Below are 13,286 nucleotides of genomic sequence, written 5' to 3'. Positions count from 1 at the left end.
TGTTTTGATTATAGAAAAACACATAAAATACTCTGTTTGGATCCTCAATCTTTGGAATGTTTTTTAAATATAATAAAAATTTTTAAAAAGTACTCTAAAAGGTAATCTAAAAATTAGTTTAAATTTTTTTAAAATTTTTAAAAAATATCTCAAAATATATTCTAGAAACTCTTCTACTATTAAATATCTCAAAATATTTTTTAAAAATATTTCAAAATATAAGTTTTTCAAAAATACTCTGCTACAGCAAAGTTTTTCAAAAATACTCCCAAAAGTAACTAATTCAAATGAAAAATCTTCAGACGTGTCTGATAATGATAATTAAAAATAAAATATCTTAATTAATTAAATTTTCAGACTTTAATCTTATCAAAACGCACCCTGAATTTCCTGTCACGCCCGAAGGGCGGTCCAATCTATAACACTAGCGAGTTAGACGGACTCGGGGCACGGACGGTTGCAGATGCAACTGTCCCGGATGGTTTTGGTCATTTTCAACTGCGCGTAACTTTTTTTGTACATCGTGTAATCTTTTTTGCATATCGCGTAATTTTAAAGCAAATTTTTATGGGATCCATACATGACGTGAAAATTGAGTTACAACTTGTAATCTCGACCGCACAAATTTTTAAAACCAAATCATAACCATTAACCGTTCAGGACCGTCCCTGCCCCATTTCCGAGTTAGACCTCTTTGTGAACTCTTTGTACCGTTCGGGAAAGTGGGAAGCACCTATCATCCCCTTTCAACTTACTATTTGAGAAAGTGGGGACGGTACCTGGTAGTATTTCGCACAGTAAAAATACGGTTTTTTCTTAAATGAAGAAACGAATGTATTCTGCTAATGTAGAAAACCAACATAAAGGTGACAAATGGATAGTGGTGGGCCAAGCAAGCAAGGACAAGCAAACTTGTTAACCGGCCAGGCATCAAGGGCAAAACCGGCAACATAATTTGTTGTGGGACCTCTCGGAATTGACAATGGCGCGAAATGGTCAGTAAAACCTTCTGTTGGCGCCAAAGAAATGCAATGGCGCGAAATGTATTCTGACGATTAAGATATTTCCAAATTGCCCGCGTGCCACTGGTCAGGAGGGAGATTTGTTATCAAAACTTGGATTTGTTTAAAGGCGTGCTCTATCATTTTGGCAAATGGCGTGCTTTAACTTTCATGAAAACCACACGCTTTTAAGTTATTATAATTAATTGATATATATGAGATCATATTAGTAACTTTAATCAACTTAGTTGACCATGAACAATCATATAAATTAGTCCTATTAATAGTTGTATAAATAGGCCTAAGTAGTTATAATCGTTGGAATCCACTATCTGACAATGATCTAACAACAAATTGAGAGATAACAATGATCCATATCTATCACCATCTTATGAGCTAGCATCAAGGAATCGACAATAGATTAGACCTTTAATTAGTTATAATCGTCGGAATTGACTGTCCAATTTAATTGTTATAATGAGTTGTTATCATCTTAGCCCAACAACGAATTGGGGAATTCATAGGAAGATGATCCATATATACAATCGTCTACTTATGAGGTAGCGCCAAGGAATCTATAATCAAATTAGAGACTTAATTAGTTATAATCGTCGGAATTGACTATCCAATTTAATTGTTATAATGAGTTGTTATCATCTTAGCCCAACAACGAATTGGAGAATTCATCGATTCCGATGATCCATATCTACAATTGTGTACTTATGAGTTAGCACCAAGGAATCTATAATCAAATTAGAAACTTAATTAGTTATAATCATCGGAATCGACTATCTGATTAATTGCTGTAATTAGCTATTATCGTTATAGTCTTACAACGCATTAGGAAATTCATAACGAAATGATCCATATCTATTACCATTTTCTTATGAGCAAGCACCACATCTATCGACTATCGGATTGAATGCATAATTAGGTGGTATTTGGTAAAAAGGTTTCGGTATAGAGAATTGAAATAAATCTCATAATCATTGTTTGGATTACTACTATCGGAATTGAAATTTTGGAATTATATCTAAAAATTTGGAGTTTTCCAATTCCCTAGTAATTTGAAGTTGAAGGGTATTGGATAAAAGCCAAGTCTGATTCCCCTTTAGAAACGAGGCTCGTCCCACTACTTGTTAAAAATTAATATATAATTATATAATATATTTATAATAAAAAATGTAAATGTAATTATATTTATAAATATTATATACACATGTATAATATATTATATAAATATATATTATAAATTTATTAATATTATATAATAATATATTATATTAGTTAATTAAATTCATAAGGAGAGGAATCATCATATTAGGAGGTTTAATCTTTATTGCCTTATTTTCTTCCATCTTAGGAGTTTTAATCTTTATTACCTTATTTTATTTACATGTATATTAGTACTAGTATTCATTTCATTGAATGTGAATTAGTAACACTACTAGTTTTCGGTACACGCGTGGCACGTACTAGATTTAGCATTGTTACAAACTAGTATATCATTACCGTGTATTATATATTAACTTTGGTTTACACGTGTATTAATTCAACTACTTATATCCATATATTGGCATCTCAAGACCGATCATTAAACACGAATTACAAAGCATGCTTGAACAAAAAATACAAAATAAAAGTCAATGTTAATGACGATAATTACTCTGCATGCATGCAAAAATTGCAAATTAAATGAGCGTCTGGATAACAACGCATAACTGCCACGTTGGCATAACACATTCTTCAAGTATGAACATGGCACGTGGTAATAGATCCTTTTTAAGAACCATACAATTGGCATTCAAAACAATCTTCCACCGTAATAACTAAGCATTCTTTGGCCCACAAACATGAATTTATGTTTAGCAACATATTCTAGATGGAGTTTCGGTTTACCAGCTTTCACAACATATCTACTCCATGCATAACCACCGTAAACACAGTAAACACCTTATCTGCTCCAGCTTTCACAACACATTCTCTGGCAGTGGTTATGGAGCCGTAAACACCGTAAGTATCATTCTGTTAGATCCCAAAAACGTCATGATGATTGGTATTACTTCCCCTGAATCTTCTTCCTTGTCATCTTCATTTAAATTCCTTCAAGTTTAGCTTACTGCAAATGAAGTTCTGAAGTTTAGCAAGAATATAATCATATATACAGTATTTTCGGTATAATGGCATTGCATGCATGCTTTTTTCAGTGATTTCATTACTTTCTACTAAGTTGGCGCATCCCACTTTAACCTTCTGGGTTCATAGCGTGCGTGAGCCTGCGTGTTTGCCACTCGTTCAATATTTCTATAAGAAAAGCTTCCAATCTCATATTTCGGCATATATTCAGTTTTTGCTCTTTAAGTTCAGATCAGTAGGATAGGGGTTGGTCGTCTTTTCTTAGCTGGTCTTACCGGTCCAGTTGGCGTTCAATGAGCTAAACTATGAACGAAGCTAGAGGGAGAGAGTTTTTCTCGGGACAGGGGCGGAGCGAACAGAAAATATTTGCTTGACCTGTGCTGGTTTCAAGAACCCTGGACCAACCTGGGTAAATTCATACTCTTATACACACAGCAGAGAAACACAAAAAAGAAACATATATCAACAAGTCATACACTGCAGACAGAGAATCAAGGTCTTCGTGACGTATCAAAAGTGGAAACAATAAGCTAAAGTTTCAACCAAGCAGAGAGTATCTCCAGTTAAGTTCTTTGGCAAAGACGCTTATGAGCACACCACGTACATGCTTAAAGTTAAGTTCTTTGGTAAAACATGCAAATCAAAATATCAATCGTAAATAGATTCAAGTCAGCATATTTGAGGTGCCAGATCATCTCTCTGATATTAGACAAATATCATCATCAAACTCCATAAACTTAATACCGAGGTGCCTTCAAAATCTGCAAGGACATTTACATGGTTAAAAAGTATATAAAAAAAGTTACCCTTGTGTATCCCATGTTTAGAAGACAAGAAGAAATATCTATAAAAAAAACTAGTTGGTACACGTACAAATATGATGTAAGGTTTCATGCCTGTGCCACGGATAGTTAGTTGCCATAACCACTGTCAGAGCTCCATACATAAGGAATTCCAGTACTGCTACTCGCCTGTACACAATGTTATCCACTTCATTATTGGTGTTTTTGTGCATTCTTTTGGAATACACAGAATATTATTCAAAGTAGTGCAATGAGTTCAACAGGGGGGGTAAGTCATTTACCTTAGATGAAAACCGTGGAATGAGGGAATGACTACCAGCATCACAGAAAGTTGGTGTTTCTGAGCTAAAATCACAAGTCATTGGCTACAATGACAGCACAACATGTTCATAGAATAAACTTACAGTAGTAGGCAACAACGCATCAGAAATAAAAGTTAAATAAGGATTGACTCTACCTGCATTTCGACATTCATCTTGCCACCATCTGTAGAAGTAGACATATGAGTGGATAGCTGCATAGACCAGCTACCCATTAATGATTGATTGTAATCAGTTGTGTGAACGACTCCACCACAAGCTTGCAGTCTGGATATATCATTGAAACTTGTTTGCTTACTGCTGCTGCTTCCTCCAAATGCTGCTCGTTGGTAGTGCACTTCATCAAATTGTTCATCACTACCAAGCTCGTCTGTTTCCTCATAAGAGCAGTTATCATCTAAATTGCTGGTGTTCAAAGGACACGTCCTTTTGTTATGGCCATCACGTTTCCTACCAAAAATAAGTGTATACAAGAATTTGGTAGGAATGAAACATAATATTTTATGCAGAAGCTCAATGTAGTTCACTCACCCACATTTTCCACACTGAATACCAGTTGACCTTCTCCTAGGTTCTTGTCTTTGGCTGCCTTTTGACCTTGCTCGTTCTGGGTCTTTAACTCCATAGTTACGTTGGGGTTGACGTAATGTAGGTTCGGCAGGCCTTCTGTTTTCACTCAATTTTCTCACTTCAGGTGTTTCTCGTTCAATAATGCTCAGTATGCGTTCATATCCGACATCCGTCTTGGAGGCATAGAGACACATTGGCTTGCAACCAGCCATCAATCTCCCATACCTAGCAAGCTCAGTCACATCATCTGCTACATTTTGCACTACTGTAGCCCCTCGATGAAATTCTTCCCTTGCCTTTCGTGTCCATCTCTTCATTATGAGGAAATCAGGGATTCTTTCTATCCCTTCAAGTAGCATAATTCTAAACATATGTGTGCATGGAAGGCCAAGGGTTTCAAACATCATACAAGAGCATGCAAGCATTCCACCTAGAATGGTTTGCTGGACCCTGAACCTGCCATTCTCCCGTGAGTGCTCAACAAAATGTATTTTGTGTACCCCATCATCAATGAGGTCAGATCTATTATACATGCCTTGACCTTTAATAGCATTTCAGACTATCAAAAATATATTTCTAGTATATATTTCTGCTGCATGCTCCTCTATCCAAGGCATATCAGTGGTTGGAAGAAGGCTTGTTTGTTCGGTCTCGGCAATTAGCCTATTTTCTTCGTGCCGTATAGCAGCAACTCCCAAATCGAACGCCCGCATGAACTCAAACAATTTCAGCTCCCCTGTCAAATGAATCTTTAAAACGTCATTCATTTTCTCACATCTCTGTGTACTTTTCATGCCTGCAAAGAAATGATCGCGAAGATATGCCGTGGCCCATTTATCACGTTTTTTGTAAACTGATTTCACCCACTCACTATCTTGGATGCCACACTCAATAACGGCTTTTTCCCATTCGCGCTCAAATCTTTGAGGGGACCAATTATTATGCATACACGAGGAGAAACGCTTCATGAAAGCTTTGTTTGCATTGTACTTTGCATTTCGTTGAAGATGCCAGGAACAGAGCCTATGCCTTGCCTCAGGTATTATATTCTTGATGACTTTTTTCATAGCTGGGTCTCCATCTGTTATAATAGAAATTGGCTTTTTCCCACCATTTGCATCGACTAATGTTTGAAGGACCCAGTCAAATGCTTCCTCATCTTCATTGGATACTAAACAACACGCAAATATACATGTTGAGAAATGATTATTTACTCCACATAACACCACCAATGGCTGGTTGTAGTCATTCGTCTTATACGTAGAATCAAAAACTAGGACCTCACCAAAGCATTTGTAATCGTATAAGGACTGTGAATCTGCCCAGAAGAGACGCATTAGTCTATTTTCTGAATCTGTATGATACTTGTAACAGAAGTCATTATCCAAGTCCTTTTTTCCTTGTAGATATGCGATTGCACCCTCAGCATCACCATGTATAATCTCATTCTTGCGCTCCCTTTCTATTTTATTATACAGATCTTTATTCTGAAAATTGACTTTGTCATAGCCACCTGCCTCCAGTGCAAAGAGCTTCATAATCTGGCTTGTTCTTGTCCCGACCCTTCGCAATGCATATGCATGAGCATAGTCTGCATCAGAAACATTTCTATGTGCTCTTAGAAAAATGGCAGTTGAGGGCGTTGCCAATGTATGATTGTGCTCCCTTAAAAATTCAGTGACTATAAATTTGCTGCTTGGCAGATCATACTTGATTCGAAAGCAAGCTTTGCATTTCACCCTAGGTACAACTTTTGCTTCTCTCATTCGATTTTCCATTGTTTTCCATCTCTCTTCACGTTCACCCTCCCTACAGCATAGCCATTTTCTATAACGTGTCTTCCCATCATCATAATATTTTCGATCACTTCTTCTTATGCCAAAACCCATTGCTCTAGCATACACGAAATAGAAAAGCTCTGCATCTTCCACTGAGTCAAATGTCATGTTCATTACTTGATCATATTCCAGATCATCTATGCAACGAGCTTGAACATTATTGGCCATCACTTCTTCTTGCATTACTCCTTCTCCAGCTTCTGCTCGCATTTCTCCTCGTTCTCCATTTTGCTCTCGGGAGCCTGTGAGTTGTTCTCTCTCTAACTCTTCATTTGCATGCTCCAGACAAGATGGTTCGTGCCAATTCATTTTGTCTCTTTGAGTGGTCTCTACTGCTCACCTTTTGAACATATCACAATATGTTCTGTATGAATATTTTATTCCTAAATGTTTTACTATACCTGATCTACTTCTATTTTGCATGTGGGATTCGGAAATTAATTCTAAAAAACTGCATCTTCTACAATTTTTACTTGATAATAATATTTTGTAGGAGTAATTTCTCAAGCTATTTCTATTCATCTGATAATTCATTATTTTCTTTCATACAAATGACAAATTTATAGTTCAATATACTTTTTTCTATTCACTGTCTTCATATACACGATGCATATAAATCTCAATAAAAATGTAGCAGGCAATCATAGATAACAAAATTTAAATGTATTTTAAATAGGATAAGATGATTACCTGTTACAATAGGAACCTTGTGCTCCTATTGTACCCCTTCCGGTCTCTATTTTTTCCCAATATTCTTGGCCTGTAGTTTTTGAAAAAAAGCTCCCCTTTGCGGATATCCGATGCCAACTTTCCCATGTGCTATTTGACGTTTGAGAAGGGGCTTTGTAATTTTTTTTTATTTTTTTCGTATTCATTTTTATTATCTGCCCATTTACGTTGGTTGTTGGCATTAATAACAATAGCTATTTAGTTTTCACATCAAATCCCCAACCAATTATCTGGTCTGGCATTAAACTCTGATTTTAGCTGTCCTGAGTCCGAGGTATTGTTTGATATCATTTGGTTGCCAACTACCTCGTTCAACAATTTAAGGTTGCGTTAAATGCAGGTTATGTACTTCATGATTAATGAGTTGGTCCAGACTCGTTGCCAACTACCCCATTACTCAATTCTAAGGTTGCGTAATTGAAGTTACTAGTATTGAAGCAACCGGTATCCATTTTGGCTTTTGAAAACTAGTATGAAATATTAATCCGTAATTGAATCTCCCGCCTATAATTTCCTTTATAATGAAACCAATTTCAAATCTGATGGCTATAATTTCAAATCCCGCCTATAATTTCCTTTTGAAAACTAGATCTGATGGCTATTATTTCATCTCCCACCCATATGTGAAGTACATTTCAAATCTGCCAGTCCATGTATTATATAGGTCCCGCCCATGACTTTGTCTCTCTTCACGGTATTTCTGTTTAGTCTTATCGTTGTTATGGATAGACTGTGAGTGATTGAACTCCTTAGTAGCAAATGATACGGTCTTCAAGCTCAGCGATCTCACGAGCTGGATTGGCAATGGATCTCCTTCCCCAGTTCCAGTTCCTCTGATATTAGCGCAAGTGGTCACAGAAGGTGATGATGTCGTCTCCAACCTTTCTAGCTATTTTGGGCAACCACAACCAATGCATCTATTACAGACGTAGCAACTGCTTCGGTAGTAAATAAATCTCTTTGTTAGAATTTTGATATTTTCTATTTTCTTGTTTCTGATGTCGCTCTGATGTCTCTAGCTTGTTCCTATCTCTGATGTCTGTCAAATGCCTGCACAGAAAAAATATTTGTTTTGCTTTTGTCTTACGTATTATTGACTGACTTGCCTTGGTTGTGTATTTATAATTATATTTCATATTCAATTTCAACGTAAAACAAAAAAAAAGGGAATATCAGCTCAGCCTTAAACGTAGGTCTTTCGTGTATTTGTCTACAAGCTGCTCCCTTATGTGTAGAAGCTAGTTAAGAGCAATGGCAGCGAGGAAACAGAAACGCAAGTCTCAATGTTCAGTTCAGTTGCTGATATGAACGGCTTCAATAAAGACTAATAGGGTCCATACATAATAAAAGATGATTTTGTAGCAGTTGAGAGTCATTAATGATACAATGGAACAGAGGTAGTTAATGTCAGCTATTAATGGAACAGAGGTAATTAATGGAACAAAGGTAATTAATGCCTGCTAATGGTCGGAAATCCTTGTTGTAAATCAACTTTAAACCTTTTAAGCATTACAACAAACCCAAGATAAAAGATTAAGGTCAAGGCAAAGCATCCCATACTTTCTAAGCATTACATGAAAAGCTGATAAAAGATGGTCTTGTAGCAGATCAACGACATAAAGCTATTCTAAAGAACCAGAAACATCGATAATAGCTATTTGAAGCTTTTGTACCAAAAAATTACCCAACAACTGGTCTTGCAGATGATCAGAATCCATATCCTACACCTTAGCTAACAAAATAAGGCATAGACACATAACTAGAAACATTACATACTTCACCATAGTTTGTGAAGCAACTACTTCCTTCATCATTGCTCTAATCTTCATTATTTCAGCTCTTGTTTGCATGACTTCATCCAGAATTCGGCCCTGCAATTCGTCAACTGTCGGTGCAGCAAGGTGACCGCCGGATTTCACCGTGTCAAGGGCATTTGCATATTCATCACACCATCCTATCCATGGTCGGGAGCGCTGGATAGCTGAACTTAGTCAATATGAGAAAAAAGGAAGATGATTTTTTAAGATTAATTTTCTATAACATCTTTTTCCAGCAAGATTGATCTTACCACTTCACTCGGGCATACATAGTAGTGCCTCCCTCGATTTGCCTCTGACTTGCCGACCACCATAATTCGACAGAAACCATTTTTGCACTCGCATAAGCGGTCTGGATATTTTGCAAATGATGCTGCTGAATTTGAAGAGCTACTGGCCATTATCTTTTTTTGAGTACACTATACAAGTTGGAATGCTGTGTGAGATTTAGGCACAACAACGCTATATATAGACTTTAATGGTCTCCAGGATTGCAGGTGCACTTGCATTTATGCCATTGTGGGTAACCATCAGGAGAGTCGCATTAGACATCCAATTCGGTCTTATCCAATTCACTAGAGTATGAACATAACAAAAGATGATAGTGGTTGTCCATGTGGAATATGATAATACGAGAATACGAGAAGAACCAGAGCGAAATTCGCGCATTATTATATCCCGGGTATTCTGATCCATGTCTCCATGCGTAGCTGAGACTGTGTGGTCACGGCCTCTCATTTGGTCAGTAAGCCAGTTAACTTTGCGTCGAGTATTCACGAAAATCACACTCTGGGTGATGGCTAGAGTCTCATAGAGATCACATAAAGTTTCAAGCTTCCACTCTTCCTTTTCAACATTCACATAAAACTGTTTAATTCCCTCGAGAGTTAATTCATCACGCTTAACCAAAATCCTGACCGGCTTATTCATAAACTTTCTAGTGATTTCAAGGGCTTCAGGTGGCATGGTAGCAGAGAAAACTCCTACTTGAACTTTGGCAGGTAGAAGCTGAAAAATGTCATATATCTGGCAATAAAGACAAAATCAAGTGCTGAGTATCCAAAAATTTCTCAAAACCTCAAGAAAATGTTCAAGCAAAAACCAAGCGTCACTCTTCAAGTTTACAATATTGGAAAAACAAAAAACTGACTCTGCTTCATCAAATAGACAGTATAACATCTTCCACAAAAAGCAGAAAGCGCAACCAATTGACAAAAGAACTAAACATACAAAACCAGGTCAAGAATTTTAATGCCACTGCTACGCTGACAATAAATTCACCACTTGGTTGGTGATAGGTACAAAAGAAAAGCTCAAAACACACAGAACTTAGAAAATCATCGCTCAGTACAGATGATACAGCAAAGACAGAAGAAGTAGCATCAATGCCACAATATTATATCTCTCAGGAAACCATCAACCTTACAGAAGCACAGTAATCTCATGAATTCAACTCCCACTAGCAGTCCTATTCAAAGAAGGAGATGACTCCCAACCAATTGAACTTCACAAAAATTCTCTTGAAGCTAGTTGGGATGCACTGGTTGGAATATCTCTTGAAGGCCTTCAAATTCATCAACACAGGTTTGTCTGGCTTCGTTGGATGCATCCACAAATAGTTCAATTGCTCGGCTTCTCCTAGCTTGATTGGATATTATCTGAGTTGAGGCAAAGCCAGAAATCCCATATAAACAAAAATCAAATGCACACACATGAAAATTGGACATAGTTAATGAATGAGTGAACTACCTACCTCAATTTTGATCACATCCTCCATTTCATCGCATACTTCCATGTATTTCATCACGAACATAGCAGAGTCCCACCTATTTTGTTCGTGTGCAGCCAAAAAAGGTTATATAACAATTCACATATTGAAAAATCAGGTCTCAAGCTATTCTACTAGACATAAACATAGACAAATTACTTGTTGATTTGCCTTGGGCACCAACTGGGACTCAAGTATTCAAAGTCGTTGAAGTCATAACTGAAATTTTCCCCATATCCCGTATATAGTGCACCACTAATTTTTGAACACTACAAAAGATGACAATACCAGTAGCTTCAAAGCAATTCAAACTCTTCATTCTACACACATCAAATATCATGCATTCATGACATATATCATGCAAGAGTTTTCATTTCTTACCACCACCTTTGCATTCATCAACCGCAATTCATTGAAATCTTCATCAGGGAATGGGTCGAATATCATAACCTTATTCTCTTTCATGTAAATGACTGCCAAATACCAGTGTTTTCCATCCCAATTCAGTGGTATACAAATCTGCAGATATCAATAACGAATGAAATTACTAATTCCATATTTTTTAATACATCCCATTCATTAATAACTAATGAGACTATTTACCTTCTCACACTCCATAATCAAGCCACCAAATTTGTTCTCAGTTAGGTAATAGATATACAGCTCATCTAGTGTCATCTCATTTTTTGTCACCATTTCCTTCAACAAATAATTGCAAATATTAGCCCAAATCCAAAATCAGTGACTGTTGCTGACTCCTCCTACCAAGCAATGAACCTTATGGAAATGATCCTTCAGCTCAATTTATGTTCCTAACAGACTTACCGCTGACCAACTCGGCATGTACCACACGCGATATGATGCATTCCCAGAATTTCTCCTTGCACGTGCCGTGAGCAATGCAGAGTAACAGTTAACAATCTACAAGAACACAATGTCAGTATACTAAGTTTTCAAAATTAATGTTTTGTGATAAAAATACTTAATTATGTGAGATTTACCTCAGCTTCGACACCCATACAAGGCAATAGACAAAGAATATGCTCTCTGTTAGCTACCTGGCCTCTAATTGTAACGACGGCTTGCCTGCACGTGTTTTTTCAGTCAGATATCTATGTTTGCTTATCAACACCATACGGGCAATGTGTTTCTAAATATAATTTTAGGAACACTTTCACTTACTCCAGCGGCAATGTCATATTCATGAGAAAATCATGAACCACAGCACTAGCAGTTTTGCAATTATCAACTCCCTCTCTCCTTATTGTCTAGAAAACTCAAAACAAAGGTTAAATTTTGCATATTAGTGCCTCATTTTACTATATCAAGTTTGCTATACAAAAACAGAGGTTAAAGGATGAGCAATTTAATTCACATTATTCAATATCAAGTTTCTCACCTCTAAAGCTCCTTCTGCTCTTCTCCGTGCTTCGTTCCTTCTTTGGGTATATACTGATACCCTTCCTGCTAGTCCTTTGGGTTTTCTTTCATGTGCCCTGCTAGGTGTTTGCTTCTTGACTTTGTATTCGTTTGTCAAGTTAGATGACATCTCAGAATCTGGCTCACCAATTTTAGGTGATTTTTTTGAGATCTTTCTTCTGGGTTCATTTTTTTTTGAGATCTTTCTCCTGAAGACCAACAGTGCTCCACTTTGTCTTCCGAGAGTTGTACTCTTTAGTTGGGGAGGCTATAAAGTCACCAAAATTGTTACCATTTTTAACGCCGATAACCATACGACTCTCTCTTCTTCCCCTACTCTTAACCATCATTTGTTTCATGGATTGTGCTGGTGTGCTAGGAATGTGATTATTTTTTTTCAACATAGTGAAATCATATCCCATTTTTGATTTCCTGCTCACTTTTCGCTCAGCATCCTCTGCTTTACATTGAATGGCCTTCATATGACATCCATCACAGTAGCCCACACTAATTCTTCTCAGCTCCTTCATTATCCCAGACTCTAGATGATTTAGGGACTCGGATAAACCCATTACAACGTCCAAAAGTTGTTTCTGACTTTCCTTTATCTCAGATGTGCATCTTTCAAAATAGTTGAGTAGATCCTCCACCTCCTCATAATTTTTAGCTTCCTCTTGGATTTCCATCTCTCTACTACTGCTGCTGTCCACGTCCTTATGCTTGCCTGATGGATAGTTTTCTCCGCAACCTCTTTCGCTGGATGAACTCAAGCAGATGGTGTTGGATTGTCTCACCCGCCGCACCATTATCACAACACTCTTGTATGTTTGTCGGCAAGCATTAGATTCTTCATAAGACAAATGGTGTCGGGTTGGGCAGCCCTAT

The 13,286-nt window shown here is 37.0% G+C and overlaps 3 protein-coding genes across 3 annotated transcripts; all 3 read right to left on the bottom strand.

Annotated features, from left to right (window-relative positions):
- Positions 1-5,384: 5,384 nt before the first annotated feature.
- LOC113720232 (protein FAR1-RELATED SEQUENCE 5-like) lies at positions 5,385-6,977 on the bottom strand. The gene has a single exon (XM_027245173.2). It carries the CDS (start codon positions 6,975-6,977, stop codon positions 5,385-5,387), a length of 1,593 nt encoding a protein of 530 aa, XP_027100974.2.
- A 2,699-nt stretch (positions 6,978-9,676) lies between these two features.
- Positions 9,677-10,393, bottom strand: LOC113720221 (eukaryotic initiation factor 4A-6-like). The gene is made up of 2 exons (XM_027245165.1): positions 10,340-10,393; positions 9,677-10,240 (listed from the first exon to the last, which is right to left on the bottom strand). The coding sequence occupies exons 1-2, from the start codon at positions 10,391-10,393 to the stop codon at positions 9,677-9,679; spliced, it is 618 nt and encodes a 205-aa protein (XP_027100966.1).
- Positions 10,394-10,435: 42 nt separating this feature from the next.
- LOC113720872 (ubiquitin-like-specific protease ESD4) lies at positions 10,436-13,251 on the bottom strand. Its single transcript, XM_027245499.2, has 9 exons — positions 12,382-13,251; positions 12,165-12,250; positions 11,984-12,068; positions 11,808-11,903; positions 11,586-11,681; positions 11,364-11,501; positions 11,142-11,251; positions 10,968-11,040; positions 10,436-10,872 (listed from the first exon to the last, which is right to left on the bottom strand). Exons 1-9 carry the CDS (start codon positions 12,529-12,531, stop codon positions 10,741-10,743), a joined length of 966 nt encoding a protein of 321 aa, XP_027101300.1. The 5' UTR covers positions 12,532-13,251; the 3' UTR covers positions 10,436-10,740.
- Positions 13,252-13,286: the final 35 nt, after the last annotated feature.

The sequence above is a fragment of the Coffea arabica genome, chromosome 2c (genome assembly GCF_036785885.1).
Source record: "Coffea arabica cultivar ET-39 chromosome 2c, Coffea Arabica ET-39 HiFi, whole genome shotgun sequence".
Classification (NCBI taxonomy): Eukaryota; Viridiplantae; Streptophyta; class Magnoliopsida; order Gentianales; family Rubiaceae; genus Coffea; species Coffea arabica.
Note: the sequence above shows the minus strand (reverse complement) of the source record. Positions and strands in the feature narration are given on the sequence as shown.